The 23,074-nt window shown below is 44.2% G+C and overlaps 2 protein-coding genes across 6 annotated transcripts in view; one reads left to right on the top strand and one right to left on the bottom strand.

Moving 5' to 3' along the window:
• The window catches only part of macrod1 (mono-ADP ribosylhydrolase 1), a 61,938-nt gene that overhangs the window by 30,754 nt on the left and 8,110 nt on the right, over nt 1-23,074 (bottom strand). Inside the window, exon 4 of one of the 4 annotated variants that reach the window (XM_028959715.1) lies at nt 8,002-8,025. The exons of the other annotated variants lie outside the window; for them this stretch is intronic. Within the exon in view, the coding sequence (XP_028815548.1) occupies nt 8,002-8,025 (24 nt within the window). The remainder of the gene's footprint in view (nt 1-8,001; nt 8,026-23,074) is intronic. 4 annotated transcript variants of the gene reach the window in all.
• Nucleotides 1,668-21,659, top strand: flrt1b (fibronectin leucine rich transmembrane protein 1b). 2 transcript variants are annotated; one of them, XM_028959713.1, is made up of 3 exons: nt 1,668-1,791; nt 14,392-14,485; nt 18,651-21,659. In XM_028959713.1, exon 3 carries the CDS (start codon nt 18,774-18,776, stop codon nt 20,925-20,927), a length of 2,154 nt encoding a protein of 717 aa, XP_028815546.1. In that variant the 5' UTR covers nt 1,668-1,791; nt 14,392-14,485; nt 18,651-18,773; the 3' UTR covers nt 20,928-21,659. The 2 variants fall into 2 exon arrangements, with proteins under 2 accessions (XP_028815546.1, XP_028815545.1); XM_028959712.1 differs by having other exon boundaries at nt 14,392-14,847.

The following is a 23,074-nucleotide window of genomic DNA, read 5'->3' as shown; positions in this document are numbered from 1 at the left end:
GAGTGAGTGATATGTTGATATTGTAATAAGAGTGAGTGAGTAGATATTATAGTGAGTGTGTAGTGAGTGAGGGAGTACTAGGTGGAATGTTGATATTGTGGAGTGAGTGAGAGAGTGAGGGTAAATGTAGTGAGTGCAGAGTGAGTGATATGTTGATATTGTAATAAGAGTGAGTGAGTAGATATTATAGTGAGTGTGTAGTGAGTGAGGGAGTACTAAGTGGAATGTTGATATTGTGGAGTGAGTGAGTGAGAGAGTGAGGGTAAATGTAGTAAGTGTTGAGTGAGTGATATGTTGATATTGTAATAAGAGTGAGTGAGTAGATATTATAGTGAGTGTGTAGTGAGTGAGGGAGTACTAAGTGGAATGTTGATATTGTGGAGTGAGTGAGTGAGAGAGTGAGGGTAAATGTAGTGAGTGCAGAGTGAGTGATATGTTGATATTGTAATAAGAGTGAGTGAGTAGATATTGTAGTGAGTGTGTAGTGAGTGAGGGAGTACTAGGTGGAATGTTGATATTGTGGAGTGAGTGAGAGAGTGAGGGTAAATGTAGTGAGTGCAGAGTGAGTGATATGTTGATATTGTAATAAGAGTGAGTGAGTAGATATTATAGTGAGTGTGTAGTGAGTGAGTGAGTACTAAGTGGAATGTTGATATTGTCGAGTGAGTGAGAGAGTGAGGGTAAATGTAGTAAGTGTTGAGTGAGTGATATGTTGATATTGTAATAAGAGTGAGTGAGTAGATATTATAGTGAGTGTGTAGTGAGTGAGGGAGTACTAAGTGGAATGTTGATATTGTGGAGTGAGTGAGTGAGAGAGTGAGGGTAAATGTAGTGAGTGCAGAGTGAGTGATATGTTGATATTGTAATAAGAGTGAGTGAGTAGATATTATAGTGAGTGTGTAGTGAGTGAGGGAGTACTAGGTGGAATGTTGATATTGTGGAGTGAGTGAGAGAGTGAGGGTAAATGTAGTGAGTGCAGAGTGAGTGATATGTTGATATTGTAATAAGAGTGAGTGAGTAGATATTATAGTGAGTGTGTAGTGAGTGAGGGAGTACTAAGTGGAATGTTGATATTGTGGAGTGAGTGAGTGAGAGAGTGAGGGTAAATGTAGTAAGTGTTGAGTGAGTGATATGTTGATATTGTAATAAGAGTGAGTGAGTAGATATTATAGTGAGTGTGTAGTGAGTGAGGGAGTACTAAGTGGAATGTTGATATTGTGGAGTGAGTGAGTGAGAGAGTGAGGGTAAATGTAGTGAGTGCAGAGTGAGTGATATGTTGATATTGTAATAAGAGTGAGTGAGTAGATATTGTAGTGAGTGTGTAGTGAGTGAGGGAGTACTAGGTGGAATGTTGATATTGTGGAGTGAGTGAGAGAGTGAGGGTAAATGTAGTGAGTGCAGAGTGAGTGATATGTTGATATTGTAATAAGAGTGAGTGAGTAGATATTATAGTGAGTGTGTAGTGAGTGAGTGAGTGTGCAGCGTGGACGGTAATAGGTGGGTGAGTGAACGAGTATGTGTAGTAAGCGTGTAGTACATGAGTAAGTAAGTGTTGGTTGAGAGATGATGGATATCCGCGCCAGAAACGGCGCTCGGTGAAAGCGCGGGCGGGGAGGGAGGGATGGATAGACGGATGGAGGGAGGGAGGGAGGGAGGGGGGGGGGAGGCTGTGAGATGGGAGCGTCTCGGCGGCGCGGCTCATTCATTCGGAATTCGAGTCCAGCCCGAGCTCCTCGCCGGCGGACAGCGTTTTAGCGGGCGGGAGGTACGGCGCGTCCCGGCGGAACGGAGGTAAGACGCCGCGGTGACCCTCGGGGCGACAAGTGGACACTCCGAGCGGGGCTGACGCGACGTGAATGCGCTGCTCTGGTGGTCGCGCCGGGGACCCGAGACAGCAAGGAACGCGGCGCGGGCCACGCAGAGTTGGTTCCTGAAGCACGGAAACCGTAAAAAGTGCGACGTCCCGCCAGTCGGGCAGATTCCGGGCTGATTACGCGCAGACAGCGCGCGCGGAGGAGGTTCGCGTGCGCGCGTGCGAGCGAGCGTGCGTGCGTGCGTGTCGGTGCGCGCCCGGTCAGCCGGGATCAGGGCAGGATGCTGTAGGGAGGCTATTAAAATCGGAGCCGGTGTAAACCCGCGGGTCGGAGGTGGCTGTAGTGTGTGTGTGTGTGTGTGTGTGTGTGTGTGTGTGTGTGTGAGAGAGAGAGAGAGAGAGAGAGAGAGAGAGAGAGAGAGAGAGAGAGAGAGAGAGAGAGAGAGAGAGAGAGATACGCATTTCCATTCAGCATCATACCCAAATATAAGTGAACGGAATTTGGGTCCATGGTCAGAAAGGCAAGAAAACGTCCAAACCACCATGTAACATATATCTGTATTACTGATCAGGCGATCAATATTAAGGCGTGTGTTTTAGTGGAGTGAGTGGACACTCGCTGTAGAGTAAAGCAGGGGCTGCTCCCTGTGGGAATCAGGCGGCCTTACAGATGCTCCAAAGCAAAAAAAATCCAAAGGAAGCAGGCAGTCGGTGCAGAACTGGGACAGTTGTTGCTTATATAATAAAGCGGGCTTAGATAATAAGAAGGGAAATGAGACAGAATGAGAGGGTCTCCATGTCTAGATGAAATAGAGGGAGAATTACTGAAAGTTTGGCATGAGTTTGGTCACCTTCTCCCGTTTCTCCCCTTTCTTGTTCCTGTCTGTAGCTCGGCAGCCAATAAACAGTGGGGTTTTGTAGATTAGCCAGCGCAAGTTCACAACCATGCCAACTTGGTGGAGTCACCTCCTCCATCTCAGACACACACACACACACACACACACACACACACTCTCTCATTCACTGCAGGCTACTCTGCCACCCGCTGCCATTCCGCCACATAAACACAAGCTGGTGCGACACACACTCGGCGGGTTCCCGTTGCTGCCAGATTAACACTTTCTGGCTCTTTCATGAATGCACACACACACACACACACACACACACGCGCAAACATTGGATAATGTTGGGCTGCTCGGGGGAACTACAAAGACAGCCCGAGACGGCAGGGACAGGAAGCTCGGCCCATCTGAGGGCCGCGGAGGGACTCCCGGCACAACTCGGTTCCTGGCCCAGATGCGGCGGTGGGGATTAACTCTGAGATTACGGCTTCAAATATCGCAGATCTGAAGCTTTTAGTTTAGAAGCAAAATCTCCTGTCAAAAAAAAAATGTCATAGGAAGGGAGGGGGGAAAAACATTTTGTCGTGAATGCCGTTGTCCCAATTCCCCTTTTGGAGGGACGGTGTTCTGCCAGGTTATTCTGCGTGTCCACGGGACAGAGCATTTTTCTACTTTTGGGAGGAATTTCAGGACTGTTCTCTGCATTTGCTTGCGGTTTGCATCATCACTTTTTTTTAGCCCTCTGCGCTGCGACCGGACGTGTGTGATGAGTAAAGATCAGGCTCCGCGTTGGCTCTGCTGCGCTATAACGCAGGTGTACGGTATATGCAGGCAAGATGATGACTCGCTGGAATCCTATATATATATATATATATATATCAAAATAAAATAAAAAAAGCTGTGTCCCTCTGAAGTACTTTTAAAAAGCGTTCTGCTGTAAGTCACCTACAACGGACTTTACGGGTGCAAGTTCTCTCGGCCAAAACTGTCAGGAAAAGCACAAGCTCTTCGCCAGCTTGCGGAGTCGAGGCTAGACGACATTTACATTTACAGCATTTACCAGACGCCCTTATCCAGAGCGACTTACAATCAGTAGTTACAGGGACAGTCCCCCCCTAGACCAACTCAGGGTCAAGTGTCTTGCTCAGGGACACAATGGTAGTAAGTGGGGTTCGAACCTGGGTCTTCTGGTTCATAGGTGAGTGTGTTACCCACTAGGCTACTACCGCCCCTAGACGAGCTCTGCATACGCGCTCACTGCCCAGAACAACAGGCCTAGAGTCACACTTCTCAATGTCAAGTTTGGGAATCAGTATCAGACTGGTGGAGGTTAGTGAATTAATTTCTGAGCTTAATGAGATAAAACTTTAATAAGAATTTGGTGATATTGATCAAATGAATGGAACTGGGGTTAAGGTCAAAAAAACAAAACATTCACAATAAAAGGTGCATAAATAGAATAAATAATAATGAGAGAGCCATACAATCTGCCCAGAAATCGCAGCGTTCTCATTCGCTGTTCCATTCCAGATATTCTTCTGAGTGTGTAAAGTGGACAGGTCACTATGGTCCCTCAGGAGGCTTCACACGCCGTGCCATAAAAACTTTCATTATTCCAAAGTGATTTTGTTCAGTTCAGCGTTCACCAAAAAAATGGACATGTTCAGAAAGCTGATGATGTCCACCCAGTCAAATGAAACAAGGAAAGGAACCTCTCATTTCTGGGCCATATCAACCATTAAAAAAAAAAAAAAAATAAAAAAAAAAAAAATAAATAAATATATATATATATATATATATATATATATATATATATATATATATATATATATATATATATATATATATATATATATATATATATATAAATAAAACCAGAAAAACTGTCTCAGAACACAAAACCTCGAAGCTGCTGTCAGTGGTAAACCGAGGGGGAAAAAAAACTGGTGCGTGACGGGTAAATCCGGAGGACACTAATTCCTTGATCCACTGCTAGGACGGGCAAAAAAATTATGAAACAACTGAGTAAAATCTCTGTAAACTTATCCAGAATTATTTATTTGACCATGTGACCTAGACTGCCGTTCTCTAGCGCCAGTAACATGTCAGAAAAATCACCTAAACACTCTTCCTGCATTCAGACAATATAAATCTGATTTCTCTTATTATATTTCAGCGTAGAAGTGCTACTGTACATGCTTTTGAACCTTCCGAGTAAAACAGCATAAATCACAGCAGAAATATTGGTGACAAATGCGCCAATGGTGTTGTATTCGTGCTTTGCATCTAGCCAAACCGTCGCCTCCGTCTTACTCTGCGAGTCTCTCTGCCAAACAAATGTCGCCCGGCTCCGAATTTACCTGCAAGACTGGATGCCTCCTTGGAATGCTTCTTCCTTTTGTGTTGTGTATGAGCCGTGGACGGAGAAAGCTGGACGGATGAAGCTTGTGGCAGACAGTTGTTGAGGGATGGGAAGCCCTAATGGTTTGCTGTTGTGAGACGCTGAGTCTGATCTTGCCACTGGACAAGTTTATGTCGAGATTCAGTCCTGCCGAGTAAAAGTTTATGGAGGGTTGCAATGACGCGCAGCGTCACAGATTTCAAATCAACTCTGGCAAGGTCACCTAGTGTGCTCTGAGTCTGAGCCGTTTAGAATTTGTGGATGTTATAGCTTTCTATAAAACTTAATAGAGTATCCTGATAGATATAGTCAAATATAATAATAATAATGGTTAAAAAATGGAAAAAATAAAAAGTTATTGCGAGGAATGCAATAAAAAAACGTCACTGACATGACCCCTCCCAGGCTCCGTACAAAATAGCATTGTCTACTGTAAAAATGCAATATGGTCAAAAAATATTACAGTTTTGTTCCCCCACATGTAGTAATTTTATTAGCTTTATCATCCATATTTCAGATAGTAAGCAAGTCCATTAATTCATAGACTTCTGAAGATACTGTAGAGTATAATAAGATATTATATTGTACAGTACATGTTTCTAATCTAAAACATACACCAATGCAGAATTATCTGCAGAACATTCATTTCAGTCATTTGAGACTTGGCTTGGACACGGACATATTGTACAAGATGATATTTCAGATGCCTCAAGAAAACACAACCCATACAGAGCTTACAGTGCAATCTGGTCGCAGTTGATCAACAGAGATGCGTTCAATCTAAGGAAGGGCTGATACCCAGACTGACAAAGGACTGAGGCCTTGGCGAAGGTTCACCTTTCAGTGGCTGCAAACAAAAATGCAATTCTCAGCACAACAAAGAGTGGGACGTCTTAATCTCAATCACTATGGGGATAAATGAAGTAAACTGTCCATACATCAGCCACCTGTCAGCACAAAGTCCAAAACTAGTCTGAAATAATACGCATTAAAACCGAGCTTAAAGTGATCACGACTTCGTATTTCACTGATTGTGCAACTGCTTCTAGGCCCGTGCACTTCAGTAAAACTTGAATCCAAATCCATCTGGAATTCAGTTTTCAGTCGCAGAGAGCGCAAGTCCTCCTCCATGAAAAAGGCCCAGTTTACCACTGAATTACAAATTCTCCTCGCATCCCTGCTCCACGAAATGTGCTGTGAGCACCTACTCATGCAAAACGTGTCATTTTGGGGGGTTAGGGGGGAGAAAAGGGGGAGTGCACTCCAAAATCATTGCCGAGTTGGGCAACTGTACGTAAATGGTTGCCGGCTGCCCAGATGTAGTTGCCATGGGCAACCATAAACGTCGCGCCCTGACTGGCTGCTGAGCTGAAATGGAATACTCTTATTAGTGACCAAATAGGGGAGCAGGAGGGAGATCTGAGCATTAAGTTATGTAGGGAAATGGAAAGATAAGAGAGTGGCGGTCCGCGGGGAGTGTTCCTCTGAACAACAGACAATCGCTCGTCTCATCTCCGGCCAGAGACGGGTTGTCATAGACACGGGATGTACGTCATTATTGCAGTGCCGCTAATTAATCGGAGCAGACATGTTACACACCAACGCTAAATAGTCATTAAATGATGTCCGGGCCAAAATTCAGTGCCTGGGCAGACTTTGGTCGACCTTAGCGAATAATGGCTGCGTTGTTTATGGACCGGCTAGACATGATGATGGTTCTACGCTGTAATTTAAAATGCCTAAAGAGAAGGCCACACTTGTGGTCAGCTCTGCATCCTGCTAATGTCTGGATGTCAGCAGAAATTTGCCAGCCAGGGTTTCTGGAGGGCACACGCGCAGATCCGGTTAAGGACTGGGATTATGTCACTCGGTGATCAAACGCAGGATCCACTGAATGGGGACGAAACTCTCACTCTCTATCTCTCTAGATAGATAGATTGATCGATTATAGGCCATATCTGCCCTTGTATTAAAAAAAAAATCTTGCCGTGTAAATCTTGGTACAAACTACATTATTAGAGCTTTAATTTTAAATTCTGATGGATGTGACATTACCAAACCCCACCACATAGACTAAGACTACGTCTTACACAGTGGCAGGAAAATATGTGTTACTTGTCTGAAATTTTCAAGATTTAAATATGTTAAAGAGGTAAGTATTTTGTTGAGAGATGGATGCAGGTTTGTGAGGTGTGACTCACGATTTTAAAATACCGACATTTGAGTTGCGATTTAGGTCTCAGTTCAAATACGGTTAACTGCCCAGGAACAAAAAAAAACCTGAAACGTGAAGTCACATTAGTGATTTGCAAGGAAGATACATGCCCACACACACACACACACACACACACAAAGGCAGCATGGTGCGACTGACTGTTCGACTCTAATTGAGCTGTAGAAAGCAGGAATCTAAAGCCGTGCTTCAGAAGGCTAATAGATCCGAACAGAGAGACAGGCCGCGTTTGTTGCACATGAACACAGTGCTTTTATTCCAAAGCAGTCACACACACTTGTGATTTCGCTCGCTGACCTCCATTAAAAAAAGAAAAGGGCTCCTAACCTTTGTCACGCTTTCATCCTTCAAATGTACGCTGCACGTAATGTACTGTAGATAAATAGAAACACAAACCTCATTATTCTGCACAGTGTGCACAGCCCGAGCCTTATTTGTGCTGGATGCGTGTGGCCTGATGTGTATGTTAGCATGCAAGCAAATGGGGAAACAAAGATGGTTGCAGATTTCTAATGACAGTCTCGTTTAAGACAGACGAACACAGAAATAACGGGCGGAAAAAAGAGAAAATTAAAAAAAAGAGAATTCCAATAAAGCTGGAAGTTGGAAAAGCAGAGCATTCCAACTTAAAAAGAGGTACAGAGATGGATGGAAAATGACAGAATAATAACTAAAGAAATAAAAAAAATGCTGATTGCACAGCAATTACTACCGGTCGGAGGGGTGGTGCGATGTGCTGGGGAGAGATACAGAAGGACGATGAGAAGAAGAAGAGAGGGAAAGATACATAATTACGGTTGCAAAACAATGCATCAATATTAAAGGGCCTTATTTACACACTCGGCAGGGCGTGTGAGCGTGTGTGGGTTCCGTAGGCAGGGACAGGGAGCGAGGGGAGACATCGCTCTGCACAGAAAGAGCCTGACAGTGTGACAATTGCATAATATACACCATGTCTTATTTTTCATGACTTCAACCACAGTGAGGCGGCTTCTTTCAAAGGAAACCAAAGCACAAAAAGAGACATTTCATCTAATGCTGCAGTGGGACGTGTGTGAATGAGAGTAAAAATGTACCTTGAATTGGGGAAAGGGGGATTTTATTCAGCAAACTACTAGAGTTATGGACTATAAATTTCCTTTCGAAATTTGAGGTCTACGCCCACCCCTGTAATTTTAAGGCTGTTCTCTGACCTGATCGATACTGACCCATATTGTTTTCTGTCTGCACATATTTGGTGATAGAAGGAAATAACCAGATGTTTTAGAACAAATCTAACATTGATTTTTCTCTCAACATGATCCCTGTTTGTGAGAACAAAAATGTATTAGTAGTGTACTGTGTTTTAAATTCTTACAATTATTGTAAATTAATCTAGTAATACAAGTCTGCCAAACTGTAGGCTGTGTGTGTGTGTGTGTGTGTGTGTGTGTGTGTGTGTGTGTCTGGGGAAAAAAAAAATGTCATAAATATCATAAAACGGATGAGTGCATTCACGCACCTCCCCACTGCACGTAAATGAGATTCATGGCAGTGCAGTTCCCTGCAATCGCCACCAGGGTGGATGAAGACAGACCAAAAGAAAAAGAAAAGAAAGAAGAGATATCAACAGCGACAGGGATACTGGAGTGGTGGGGGGTTGACAGTATAATAAACCACCGTGTCTCCAACCCCACCGGCTTCGTTTTCTCTCGCTCTTTCTTCCTCTCCCCTGGTTCCCCTCTCTCTCCTTCTCTCTCCACTGCTTGTTCATACTAAAAGGCTGCTGTGTGTTCGGGAGTTGAAAGGCCAGTCACATCCTCCGCCCGCGTCCCTGTGTGGCCAGAACCACTTTTGCCAATTGCGAAGTACCCCCGATTACCTTCGGCTAATTACCATGAGAACACAGGGGGAACAGAGAGAGCGAGGAGAGAGAGGAAGACAATGGAGAGAGCTGCAAACAAATTACTATTCTGGACCGCAGTCCCACAGCCGGATGAAAAACTGTCATCATTCTAGGAGAATTTTTTTTTTTTATTATTAACACAGAAAAGCAAGACTCTTCAATACATTTGCTTAAAAAGTTTGGACATTTTTAGAAGTACTAATGTGCCATTAATGGTTAACCTGAGGATTGAGGAGTGCTTAAAAGCAGCACGTGAAGATCTGGCATCTGATGAAATAACCATCAGCCACTTCCCCATGTTCAGCGAAGTTTTGCTTTACTTGTCTCAGAACCGCCGACTTAAAAAAATAAATAAATAATAAGTACATAAAGACACAGATTTAAAGGCACTACCGGATCCCCACCGGGCTGAGGATTCCGAGTTCTCCTGTAAAGCGAGAAGCTCGAGCAGACACGGCAGAGCGCAGGCCGATGACTCACAGTGAACCGGAGGATCTGGTAGCTGTAGGTGTAACACCTCCTTCACAACAAAGTAGAACCAGCGTCAGACCAAAAAAAAGATAATTAAACTCATCAGTACATCACGCCAAAGCACTAATCCTGAATTTTTTACTAATCCCATCATTTTTATTGCCCGCTAATGCCCGCTAGATTTCTATACTCAAGCAGGTAATTGCGCAGCATTATAATGTTTAATTCATGTTAATTATGCTTTTTTAACCTAGACACCATTACACCAGATAATTACTGTTTTTAAACACACACTCCCCAAAATTTGGCAAAAGCCACTATATTTTAGACAGGTGGGGTAAAATTTATCTAACCAACATATTGATTAAATTATAACTGGATGACTGTATCTGATTTTATAAAGAGATATCATGGGTTTCGTGTATAGACATAAAAAAAAACAACAAAAAAACTATCCAGTCACCCAATAAATCATTGAATCATTGTCTTATTCGAGACTTGGCCACAATGCTGTTTAAACACAGAACCTTCCTTCTCATTTCATTGACGTTAAATTCTGCCTTTCACTCTAAATATTTACTGTCATCACCTTTGGGGAAGTCAGGTTGCTGGTTCGAATCATGGAACCGGCGAGATGCCACTGAGCAAATTACCGTCCCCACACGCTGCTCCCCGGGCGCCTTTCATGGCTGCCCACTGTTCACTAAGGGTGATGGTTAAAAGCAGAAGACACATTTCATTGTGTCACCGTGTGCTGTGCTGCAGTGTTTCACAATGACAATCACTTCACTTTAGAAAAGTTCCACATAAAGAACCAAGCCTGTGTAGTAGGCTGCTCTGAACAACATTTCTGCATGTTCATCTTATAAATGTAAATGCATCACAGCACCGTTTCTGAGGTCAGGGGTCACCGACAATAAGGAGAACAGGGTCGTACCGAGGAAAACACCGTCCCACAGAGTGATAGAGACAGATCCTGCAGCCTGGGTCTAGGTAGTGGAGACGTGACATGCAAACATGATACAATAACCAAAACTGTAACAATGACATTACCATAATGCTAATTCAGTGAAAGTGTTGTAATGCATACAAAATGAGAAGAAACTAGGAGGAAAACAATACATACGTGCTTGTGTTATATGTGTTACATTTTTACATTTACGGCATTTATCAGACTCCCTTATCCAGAGCGACTTACAATCAGTAGTTACAGGGACAGTCCCCCCTGGAGACACTCAGGGTTAAGTGTCTTGCTTAGGGACACAATGGAAGTAAGTGGGATTTGAACCTGGGTCTTCTGGTTCATAGGCGAGTGTGTTACCCACTAGTGTCTTAAGTGTCTTGCTCAGGGACACAATGGACTTGAACCTGTGACTTTCTGTGCTGGTCTCGGCCACAGGGAAGGCCTGGCTGTTTCCATGTCGGGAGATTTACATTTACATTTACAGCATTTATCAGACGCCCTTATCCAGAGCGACTTACAATCAGTAGTTACAGGGACAGTCCCCCCCTGGAGACACTTAGGGATAAGTGTCTTGCTCAGGGACACAATAGTAGTAAGTGGGATTCGAACCCGGGTCTTCTGGTTCATAGGCGAGTGTGTTACCCACTGGGCTACTACCAGGGAGATGACGGCGAAGTTCATGGCCGGGGGGCGCCGGGGCGCATTTATCGAAGCGGGGCGCTGGTGAACGCCCCTGACGCGCAGGCCTGTCCACCGGGCATTACTACACCATTACTCCGGCCGCTGCTGTATACCGGCCCATTTCACGAGCCACAAACCAATCACTGAATATTAACCACCCACCCGCATTACATCCACTTACGCACCGCCTGTCCAAACAGTGGCACGCATACGCCTTTTAATACCACGAAGCCATCTATCAAGTCCGGCTGTGAATTAATAATGATCTCAATTTGCTGGTAAATAATTATTTCATGATGTGCGTTAGTAATATTTTATGACAAAGCTGTGTGCGAGATGAGACCAGGCATTAACTTTTCATGCGCTTTCATGATCTTAAAACAAAAGACATGCGCCTGTGCTTGTTCGACATGCAAGTAAATGGATAAAGAACGTGTGTGTGTGTGTGTGTGTGTGTGTGTGTGAATGGTGTAGCCAGGAATGATTCTCGTTCTGTGTTTGTGTTTATGTGTGTGTGAGTGTGTGTGTGTGTGGGGGGAATCAGGCTCTGTTGGGATTAAACCTTGCTTGGCCTGACAGTAATTTCTGCCTCCAAATTTCATTCCGATGGGTTCATCAATCTTCCTCCTCCTCCTCCTCCGTCATCTGCCTCTCCCCCTCTTTCATTCTCTCACTCCCTCACTCAGTAAATGAGAAATTGAAAGGCAGAGATGGGGAGGTTACGTGCGCTGGGTGGTTAAGCAGTTTGACACTGAGAAACGCGCGTGTGCACACACACACACACACACACACAGTACAGGCTCTGCAATCATACTGAGAAACACTCACAGCTCCGACGGGAAATGCAGCCGCCAAACAAAGACACGCTGAACAAACACCCCACTTCAGCTCTCTCTTGTTCACACATTTACGACAAACACGCACGCGCACCAACACGCCGGCACGGACACCGAATCTTTACCCAACTCCCGTGGCTTCGGTGACACTACAAAAAAAAAAAAAAACCACACACACACACTTCAGAGGCAGAATCCAGCACTTCAGTGGAGCAGGAGAGCCGTCGCAGACAAAGGGCCGCAACGTTCCGTCGCCTGGTGCCTGCAGCCGGAGAGCCGCGCTTTAACTGGTGCACTAGACGGAGAGAAAGAAGCGATGAAGGACTAGACCCGCCGGCGACTATGAGCTCGGTCTAAGCCTGGCAGCTGTGTGCGCCCCGGCTGTCGGCGGCAAGGTCGGAGGGTTTTCGCGCGTCACGATAACCACGCTCCGCAACTGCACTGGCAAAGCATGACACAAATCCACATGTTTGCCGTTGGTTGTTGTATTAGACCGCTTTAAAGAGTTTGGCAAATCAAATATCTGCCGTGAATTTCAAGAGCTCCAAACTTTTGGGGGTCAGAAGTTGTCAAATACAGTCAATTTGGGGATTTTACTTGCAGAGCATCTACACTCTCTAAGGCCGGGGTGGGCGAACTTTTTAGCTCAGGGGCCGGTCAAGGAATAAAATGTTTGAGAAATGTGCATTTTATGTATTTGATGCGCGTGTTTAATAACTTGATCGGTTTCTTTACATCTAGTAGCACAAAGGAATGAAAATGCAGCCTCTTTGCATTTTGCACACAATGAGTATGCGCCACCTAGTGAACGTCGATACTGACTAATTCCTGGATTGTTAAGGAGAGTTAAACATGGGTAACCCCTTAAAAACAGGAGTTTTGCAGCATTGGCAGCGAAGGAGACCTGTTCTTGATGGGTTGCCGTCTGACTTTCTGCGTTACTGACTGGGTCCTGACAGTGAGAAGCGCACAGGACTGAGATCATTAGAATACAAGAAAACTGTGTTTCTATGCCGTCTGGGGTAAAGCGGCGTAAAAGGTGCAGTTAAGGGAGTGTTCGGAACACCATTTTATCATTAAGCAGCTTAAAAATGCCGTCTTTTACGCCATTCTGTTGCAACTGATAAAAATGCGTCATGAACCTGGCCCTGAATGATCACCATGCATGATTGCTCATTTACCACGCAAGCACCCGTCGGGTTCGGACGAAGATCTTCATCTCTATCTGTGCCACGTGGTGTAACACCAGGCATTACAGGAAAACCAATGCAGTTATAATTAATTATAATTACAATTATTTGGCCAACTCTGTACCAATCTATGCGACAGATTAAAAAGACCAACGGGTCGGATGTGGACCATAGTTTGCTCACCCTAAGGTGTACTACCATAAAAAAAAAATAAAAAAAAAGAACAAAAACAATACTGTTCCCACAGCTCCTTTGCTTGGAACTCTAAATAATATTGGATGAAGACATAAAGGAAATTGAGCAGGGAGGGCACCCAATTAGCTCACAAACTGCCCATTAGGATTGATTTGTCAGTAAATCCACAACACTTTTATTGATTTTAATACATTCATTTTTACCCTCGCCATGCACAACGTCCCTTTATGTGGTTTCCGGATATTTGATGCAACCCTACCAAGCTGAACGATCCATTCGTGCATTCTTATCAACTATTTCCTGAACATTACTGCATCCTGTGTTTTTATTATTATTATATTAGGCTAGAGGGTGATGGGACCCCAGAGACACTTCAATAAATCAGCAGACAATGGAATCATGCGAATAATGACGAGTGTGAAACCTGAAAGGCACCTAATAATCATTTTTCACCGCATGTATTCGAGTACACGATACACATTCTCTAAATGATGCAACGAGGAAATGTGGCAAATAATTTCAGCCCAGTTCACACGCATACTGCTTGCACAAGTTAATTAGGCGTAGCCTGTAAAACGTCACCCGAGACGATCGTAGGGCGAACTGTTGTTCTTCTGTGTTGTTTCCAATCACCTTAGCGGCGGCCACAGAGGAGGGGTGCAGGAGCAACGCTCTCGAGTGCACGTCCCTAATTCAGTCCGCGGTTTGCATCAGACTAATCAACGGCCTCGCCGCAAAGCCTCTCTCTCTCTCGCTCTCGCTCTCTTCCAGGGTAAAGAAGTCAGCCTGCAAAAAAATGTTCCTGTGGAATGAATGATGCTTCATCTGTACCTACATCTGACTTATTTTCTCTCTCTCTCTCTCTCTGTTCTCTCCACAGTGGCCACTTCCTGCGCTCATGTAAGGCCAAACCAATTACTGAGGTCTGAAGGGAAGAGACGCTCTCTTGTCCTCGATGCCTGGATGTGAAAATGGTATTCGCCTCACTGGAAATATCAAGACTTGTGAATTCTGTGCCATCTGTGTGGCCTGGCAAGGTTGTGGGAGTCGGGCATAGAACGAATGCCACGTTGCGTTGGTAGAAAGAAACGAGACGCACAGAGATTATATAGATATACACATTTCGCGTGGTGCCTCAGGATGAAGCTACGCTGGTCTGGCAGCCCCCATTTCCCATGAATCGTTGGAGTAAGGACCGCTTCCATCGTCTGCCGACTCGAAGGAATACAGATGACTATGCGGAGCCCATGAGAGACTGAACAAGTGGGCTTAGAGCAGCCGCCATTACTCAGAGGGCAGCGAAGATCAGAGGATAAGCTCTGCTAATCTGACTCGGGTGAGAGAGGTGATTCCGGTCCCCACTGAGCACACAGCAATGAGTTCTTAAAAACACAAATACACATATGAAGACAAATTGCCACGTTGCGGGTTGGCACAAAAGCATTGGCACCAGAAGGTTGCTGCTAGAATCAGGACAGATGCACAAATGGAGTCACACACATGCAAACACAGTCCCAGGGTGGATTCCACATAATCAAAACCTGAGTCTTGTACTGTTGGTGGTGGTGGGGGAGAGGGATGGAGAACATAGGCTCGAAGAAAAGGAAGGAGGTCAGTTCAGGGCTCAAAAAGAGTGCTGTTAATAAAAGTAATTGAGAAAAACACCATGGGTGTGATTAGAGTGGATTACAGGGCACAAGGGGGAATTATTAGATAACACGGCATGAAAATGTATTTAAGAACGTGGACGTGTTTCAAGTCAAGGGCAGAGGAAGTGGGTTGAGAACGGAGGGAGAGCGTCTAGGCAAGGCCAACTCCCTCTCGCTCTGACTCACACAACCAGAAGAAGGAGAAGGTTAGTAGGTAGGAGTGGGCAGCGTGCACTGCTTTTTCAACCTATTCTTAAACGGGAATAAACTTGCAAGGACGTGAAGGCACACATTCTCCATTCCTCACTCACATTCTGTCGTACTTTGTTGGCTTGAGCTAAATGGATTTGGAAAGGGACCGATGTGACAGAGAAGCATGTTAAATTTGATATTCAAAGGTGTGGGATTAGACTATTTTTTTCACCTATGTGCCCATTATAATTAATCCCATGCCACCCTTTTGAGAGGGGACAAAAAGAAAAATCCTAATATACATTTACAGCATTTACCAGACGCCCTTATACAGAGCTTATGATCAGTAGTGACATGGACAGTCCCACAGGAGACACTCAGGGTTAAGTGCTGCGCAGGGACACAGTGGTAGTAAGTGGGGTTTAAACCTGTTACTTTGTGGTCTTCTGGTTCATAGGCGAGTGTCTAACATACAAGGCTACTACCACACAAAATACACCTCAAAGTTGAATTGAAAATGTATTTTATTGCACTGAATATTTATTTTAGATGCATTTTTGCCTTGCAAATCACCATCTTCGCTGGTCCCACTCTCCCAAACAGTGGCAAGTTGTTGCTATAGCTAAAACATTTGAGCAAATAAATCAGGCTTCCTTCTCCTCTGCCATGACTGTCATTTTCTACTCTTTTCATCACCCTTTCTTTCATTATCCCTGTCTCGCATTTGCCTTCCATATCTACTCCCGACTTCCCTCTCTACCCTTTTCTTTTCCTGCCAACCCTGACGGCTTTGCATGGGAGGTGACGGCGTCTGAGGGCGCGATTTGCATGAATTTCCAGCCCGAGGTGCCGGCGTCTGGAGCTGAAGGGGGAGCTAACGAAGTCCCATCTGGCCTGGCAACCCGGCCTTAAAAAACACAAACAACACACATATTTACACCCGCACCACTAGAGACACTGCAGCCAGGTGAAAAGGACCCCACCAGGGAACACACACACTCTCACATGGTCTCAACCGTGCTCAGAAACACACACACACACACACCCAAACACAAATACTGTATTTTATAATTGGGTAAACACTCTACTCAGTCACAGAGCCTTACTGTCTCTCTGTCCTTAAAACGTCCACAATTCGATTAGATAAGACAAAACAATGCCTTTTATTTAATAGCATTTCATCTCTTAATTTATTTAAGTAAAAAAAAAAAAAAAAAAAACAGCATCAGCATGAGAAAGAACATCAAGTTATTCGGCTTGACATGGGAGGGGAGTCAAAAAGCCTGTTCTTCATTATATTGACAATGCACTGGGTTAAATTCAGAGTGAGATCGAGAAAAAGAATGTGATCTTTTATCATGTGCGAGAATTTCTAGAAAGGTAACTGATTTCAGCACATTTTTAGACAGATTGCTGCAGACCGGTTGAATGAAGCACGTGGAGGGAAATTTCCATAAGGTTCACCAATACCTAATGGGAACGATATCAAGACTTTACTTTTTGTACGAGGATGGATTTTGCCATTTGTGCCTGGAAGCTTTGTCTTGTTGAAAGGTGAATTTTTATCAGACTGGAGCAGGCTTTCCTGCAAAATTTTCCTTCATGCATTTCCCATTTTGATGAAAAGCAGCTGGTTTGCATGATGCCACCACCGCTGTGCTTCACTGTACGGATTATCACATTTATGCGCATGTTATACCCTATACATCAACAGAAACCACCAATCCACCAAGTGGTGATGTAGTAAGGATTGTTTCATCAAGAAGGGCTGAGTTTTTATTAACATAAAATGATTGGGAAAAAGAGCAAGATAGTGAATGTCCTACAGAGGGCAGATTAGAAGCTTCTGATTAGTGATGCTTCATCTAATCCAAGCAACATGGAGTAATATGCCCAAAGGAATGAGTCAAGAAGTCATTCTCCAACTGTGTAGCAACTTTTATTTAAACTTTTATTCAGACTCCTTACTCTACCTAATATACACTGCTCAAAAAAACAAGGAGTCCCATGGTGTCTGTTTCTGATCGTTTGAGTTGGCATTTTTGGCTCACTAGAGGTCATTTTGCAGGGCTCCTCCAGGTCCTATTTGCACAAAGGTGGCGATAACGGTCCTGCTGCTGGGTTGTTGCCCTCCCATGGCCTGCACCATATCTCCTGATGTACTGGCCTGTCTCCTGGTTGCGCTGTGCATCACAAGTGACTATCACAAGTGACTATCACTTCAATTTAGGGTCTGTGGTCACCACCTGCAGAACCACGCCTTTATTGGGGACGTCTTGCTAGCTGCCTGTAATTTCCACCTGTTGTCTATTCCATTTGCACAACAGCATGTGAAATTGATTGTGAATCAGTGTTGCTTCTTAAGTGGACAGTTTGATTTGACAGAAGTGGGATTGACTTGGAGTTATATTGTGTTGTTTAAGTGTTCCTTTTGTGTTTTTAGAGCAGTGTATTTTCAAGAAACATCAATAAAATAATTAGCTGACTCTCAGCCTCCTGACATAAAAAAAATAATAATAGTGAGGTCTTTGTCTTGACTTTATCTGTTTTGCACATTCTTACATCCTCAATGTTTTGTTAAACAAATGCATTAAAACTGCCATTGTGCTGCTTAAAGACATGCAAACGAAGGCTCCACTCTGGCTCCTTGGGCCTGAACAAGTTAACAAATGAACCTGCCTAAGACTAACAATGTTTAAACAATGACAAAACCACAGAGACTGAATACTATAACCAATGAACTAGTCATAATCTCATCAAAAATGTCATCATTTTTCAAGATCACGAACCCAGAAACACATCCGTAATGTTGAGCTTAGTACATGTGTCAAATCACTGCTATTCTCAAACCTCTGATGATGTTTTTTTTTTTTTTTGAACTAGCTTAGCGGTCGTTTCAAAATCTGCACTAAAATAATACTGAGAGTCACACTCCAGAAAAAAAACACTTTTTTATGTTTTAAGTGTCACAGCAAACATGACATAAACTGCTTTCCAGTTTCTCTTAATGGCATTAGATCTCATTAGATTATGTGCTGAAATTCCAGTCTCAGTTTTTGTTCCTTACTGCCAGCATAATATCCAACTTAATTTAGTTTAATGTTACCGGACGTCACGTTTTACTTACTAAGTCACTCTGTCTTACACTGTCTAATTTAATTCTCATCGTGATTACTCAATTTCTTTAGGGTTGATCTCAGTGTTACAACCTCTGAAGTTGTTTGCCAGCCATTCAGATTTTCGGTCACTGCAGAAGCATAAATCCCACCTTCAACTTTTGTCTTTCTTTTCTCCCTAGGTATAAAAGAGTGGGAACGGCTGAAAAATTCCAGTAGCCATCATCAAAAAAAAAAAAAAAAAAAAAAAGGACAACTGAACTTGACTGCAGTGCTGAACAAGCCAATACTCAGTTAACGGCACAATGGCTACTGAGAGTCTGGTTGAGCTCCGCGACTGGCTGTTTCTAATTCTCCTGTGTCTGACGCTGCTGGTTGAAGTCCTGGAGTTTGCCGCAGCGACGGCCGCCATTGCTGAGGCGGTTGCTGCGGAAGGGGAGATGCAGGGGGACGTCCCATGTCCCTCGGCATGCCGCTGTGACGACGGCTTCATTTACTGCAACGACCGTGGCCTGAGCATCATCCCACCCCTGCCCCTGACGGCCGCCGTGCTTTACCTCCAAAACAATCGGATTGATAACGCCGGCCTCCCCACATCTCTGGAGCGGCGAATGACTGTGCGCGTCGTTTACCTTTACGACAACGAACTGGATGATTTCCCGACACATCTACCCCCGTCCCTTCGCGAACTTCATCTGCAGGACAACAACATCCGGACGTTGCCGCGCGCTGCTCTGGCACGGCTGCCGCTGCTGGAGAAGCTGCACATGGATGACAATTCCGTGTCAACGGTGAGCATAGAGGACAAAGCGTTCGCAAACAATCCAAGACTGCGGCTTTTGTTCCTGTCTCGCAACCACCTATCAAGCATACCCTCGGGCCTGCCCCCCTCGCTGGAGGAGCTCAGGCTGGACGACAATCGCATTTCGACTATCCCCACGCATGCCTTTCGGGGACTCTCTTCCTTGAGACGGCTCTTTCTTGATGGTAACTTATTGGCCAACCAGCGTATTGCTGATGACACTTTTTCCCGCCTCTCAAATCTGACCGAGCTTTCGTTGGTACGGAACTCTCTCCAAGCACCTCCTTTGAACCTGCCCAGCTCTCACCTTCTGCGTCTGTATCTTCAGGACAATGCCATGGCACACATGCCCCGTGGGTCTCTAGAAGGGATGAGGAAGCTACAGAAACTGGACTTATCTGGCAACAACCTTACCACATTGCCCCGAGGACTTTTTAAAGACATGGAAAGCTTGACGCAACTGCTCCTCCGTGGGAACCCTTGGTACTGTGGATGCAACCTCCACTGGCTCTACGATTGGCTTCACACACAGGGGTCATTAGTCACTATTAGAGGTTTAACTTGCCATGGACCTGAGCGAGTAAGAGGGCAATCACTCAGAGACCTCACAAATGAAATGAAGCTATGTGAAGTAACAGGAGATGGCGGAGCGGCAGTCGGAGTTGGAAGTGGAGGATCAGCAGGAAGAGAAAGAACTGGAGGCTTTCCAACAGAAGCTGCCCCTACAACCACTCCTGCAGTACCCCAGGGATCCCTCTTCACCCTCAGATCCAAACATCCAGGCTACAGGCTGCCTGATTTAATGCAAGACCCACTTGCCGACAGCGGGAGCAGGGTGCCTGGGAAAACGCTGGTCCTAAAGGTCAAACCCCTCACGCCAGAGACAATGCACATTACTTGGATCGCCTCCCAACCAGCCCCCTCATTCAGGCTGTCCTGGTTGCGACTAGGCACCAGCCCTGCTCTAGGGGACATCACTGAGACGTTAGTACCAGGCGATCGGCGAGAGTATCTGCTTACTCAGCTCCAGCCACGCTCCAGCTATATCGTCTGTATTGTGCCTCTCTTTGTAAATGAGGGAAAGAACCCCTCCTTTACTTCCATACACTTTAGCAAGGACCATGATCACACAGCTTGTGCCAAGGCTGAGACATCAGACCTGCTGGGACAATCTGGTTCAGCCCAGGACAATTCAGAACAAGGGTCGGATCAGCTGGCAGCCCTACCACTGGCTGGAATTATTGGTGGAGCAACTGCACTGGTTTCACTGCTCCTAATTTTTGGCATGTTCTGTTGGTATGGCCATCGCATTGGATACCTTGCAGCTGGTGAACAATCTATGTATGGTAGGGGGGAAGTTGCCAACACCCGTGGAAGTAGCAAACACTATGATGACTATGCTGAATCAGGCACCATAAAGGACACATCAATTTTAGAAATTAGAGGTCCTGGTTTTCAGATGACACCGCTAGCAGCACATCAGCAGCTGCAGCCCAACGTCAAATGTGAGGACTTGACCTACATTCACACCATCTTCCCCTCAAACAACACTACCCTCTACAGGAGCACGCAAAACCACACAGCCAATCCCGGATATGGGACAAATCGTGGGTACAGGGAAGGAGGTATACCAGATATAGATTATTCTTACACATGATAGCCTCTCAACATGCCCTATTCATGTCCCAATCAGCTTTCTTGGACATGTATGGAACAGTTGTTTTTGCTCTTGGTTCCACAGTAGGGGTGTGCTGATGTTCTGCTGCACAATGGTAATGATTTGCAAATAACTGACAAATTACGGAGTGAAAATGAACATTTGGTTCAAAATGCTAAATTAATCATCAAATGTAAAAGATATTTTAGATATTTAAAAAATCTGGTCACTCAACAAATACCGAAATTACGAATTTGTTTGCTCTTGAAATATTTGGCCAAATAACAACTGCCAATCCATTTGTCAACGGCACACCCCTATTCCAAAGTACCCTTTGTGCCTCCTTGACTTTGTTTCCAATCATTGTTGTACACTGCTAAAATTGGGGAATTACCCCTCTGAGGTTGCTTGTTATATATATCAAAATGAATGAAGTGCCAGAGATGCCAGTCTTGGTATTGACATTTCAAAAGTACTAAAGATTGAACATTTTGCATTGTAATTCCAAGGAAGACCTGTTTTTACCCCCTCAAAATAGCTTCTTTTAAATTGACCTAGTGACTAGCATGATAGTAATGGTATAAGCGAGGGACCAGAGATGTATAGATATAGCTTTACTATTTGTATATCTTAGCTGTTCTGTATATATGTGTTGGACAGAACAAGTTTGCATTTCAAAGTTTGAGTACACTGACAACTTAAGAAAATACAATTTTTCTCTTCATGACGCCACATTCTAGGCTGTTTCCTTTTCCCTGGGTTTTTTTTCCCTTCTCTCAATTTCTTTTGCACACTGCAAGAGGACTTTGTTCCCTGCCTGAAGAGCTGACAGGGGTGATATCGGTTTTGACAAAGAAGGAACTCAAATTGCTAGTGGGTTTCTTTTCTTCTAATGAGAGGGAAAGAGAGAGAGAGAGAGAGAGAGAGAGAGACAGTGAGAGAGACAGGAATAAGAGAAGCAGAACAGAAGAGGCATATTTCAGAAACCCATACAAAATAACGTAATTAAATCAACGATAATAGATGTAATAAGATTAACACAGAATGACATTGTTTTAGTTTTTTATTTTAAATTGTATTTGTAGCCATCAAAGGACGCTCCCCCTCTTGCTCATTTAACAAGGCACAAAGAAACAATAGCACTTAATGACAATCACATTGGAAGGTCAGTCCCTATGGAATGATTCAGCTCAAGCCAAACAAAGAGCCACAGTTAAAGTAGTCTGAAAGTGGACTGGTCTAATGCAATCTGGAGCTGTGGACAGCATAAATATTTATGAAGCACTTGTGCACATCGGGTTCATAACGCTAAGAGTAAAATACACAGTAAATAACCATCTGCAAAGAGGAGTTTGACCTCCACTTGATGTACACTTACGAGGCAGAGTCAAGATCCGCATGCCCCGGTGAAATACGTAGTGACACCGGACCCCCGTGTAGCTCTGTGGTACCTGCTCAAAAGGTTGGCTGATGAGAGGCCAAATATAATATAATGTTTGACATTCTCTGCTGCAGCGACCACATACTTAAAGAGGACAATAGGGGAAAGATGGCAGCGAAAACCTTTTCTTCAGTATAAATGTGAAAATGAAGACATGCTGAGTATCTCTTGCCTTCTCTCTCTCTCTCTGCCTCTTTTTTCAGATTTTAGCAGTCTCTATATGGAATTTCTTCTACTATAAATAAACCAGCGATGAAAAAGAGCTTGTTTTGGGATTTTTTTAAAATGTTCCATTAAAATGGATTTGTGCTGACCTGCCTTAAATGTTTGTCTCTTATTAGAAAAAATTGAGATATATGTGCAGAGCTTCAATGACTAAAAAGACATTTTTCTTGAAGATCTCCAGATGAGGATATAAATACAATGGAAATCCATGCCAATTCATTAATCAAAGCTGAGACATGGTTAAGTTGAATAGGTAAAAATTTACTGTTTACTGTAAAAAGATACAGACGTTTGTGGCTATATAGTGAGTGTGTGTGTGTGTGTGTGTGTGTGTGTGTGTGTGTGTGTGTGTGTAAAAGGCACACAAGCTCACCATCTCAAGAGTGTGTTAATGCCTGTGTAAGCAAAGCTCAGATCAATATAACCAGCAGGGGAAGAGTATAAGTGTCCATCTAAAGCAAACAAGGGTGGGGACACAACC

Source organism: Denticeps clupeoides, chromosome 18, assembly GCF_900700375.1.
Source record: "Denticeps clupeoides chromosome 18, fDenClu1.1, whole genome shotgun sequence".
Classification (NCBI taxonomy): Eukaryota; Metazoa; Chordata; class Actinopteri; order Clupeiformes; family Denticipitidae; genus Denticeps; species Denticeps clupeoides.
This window is presented reverse-complemented; position numbering and strand designations above follow the sequence as displayed.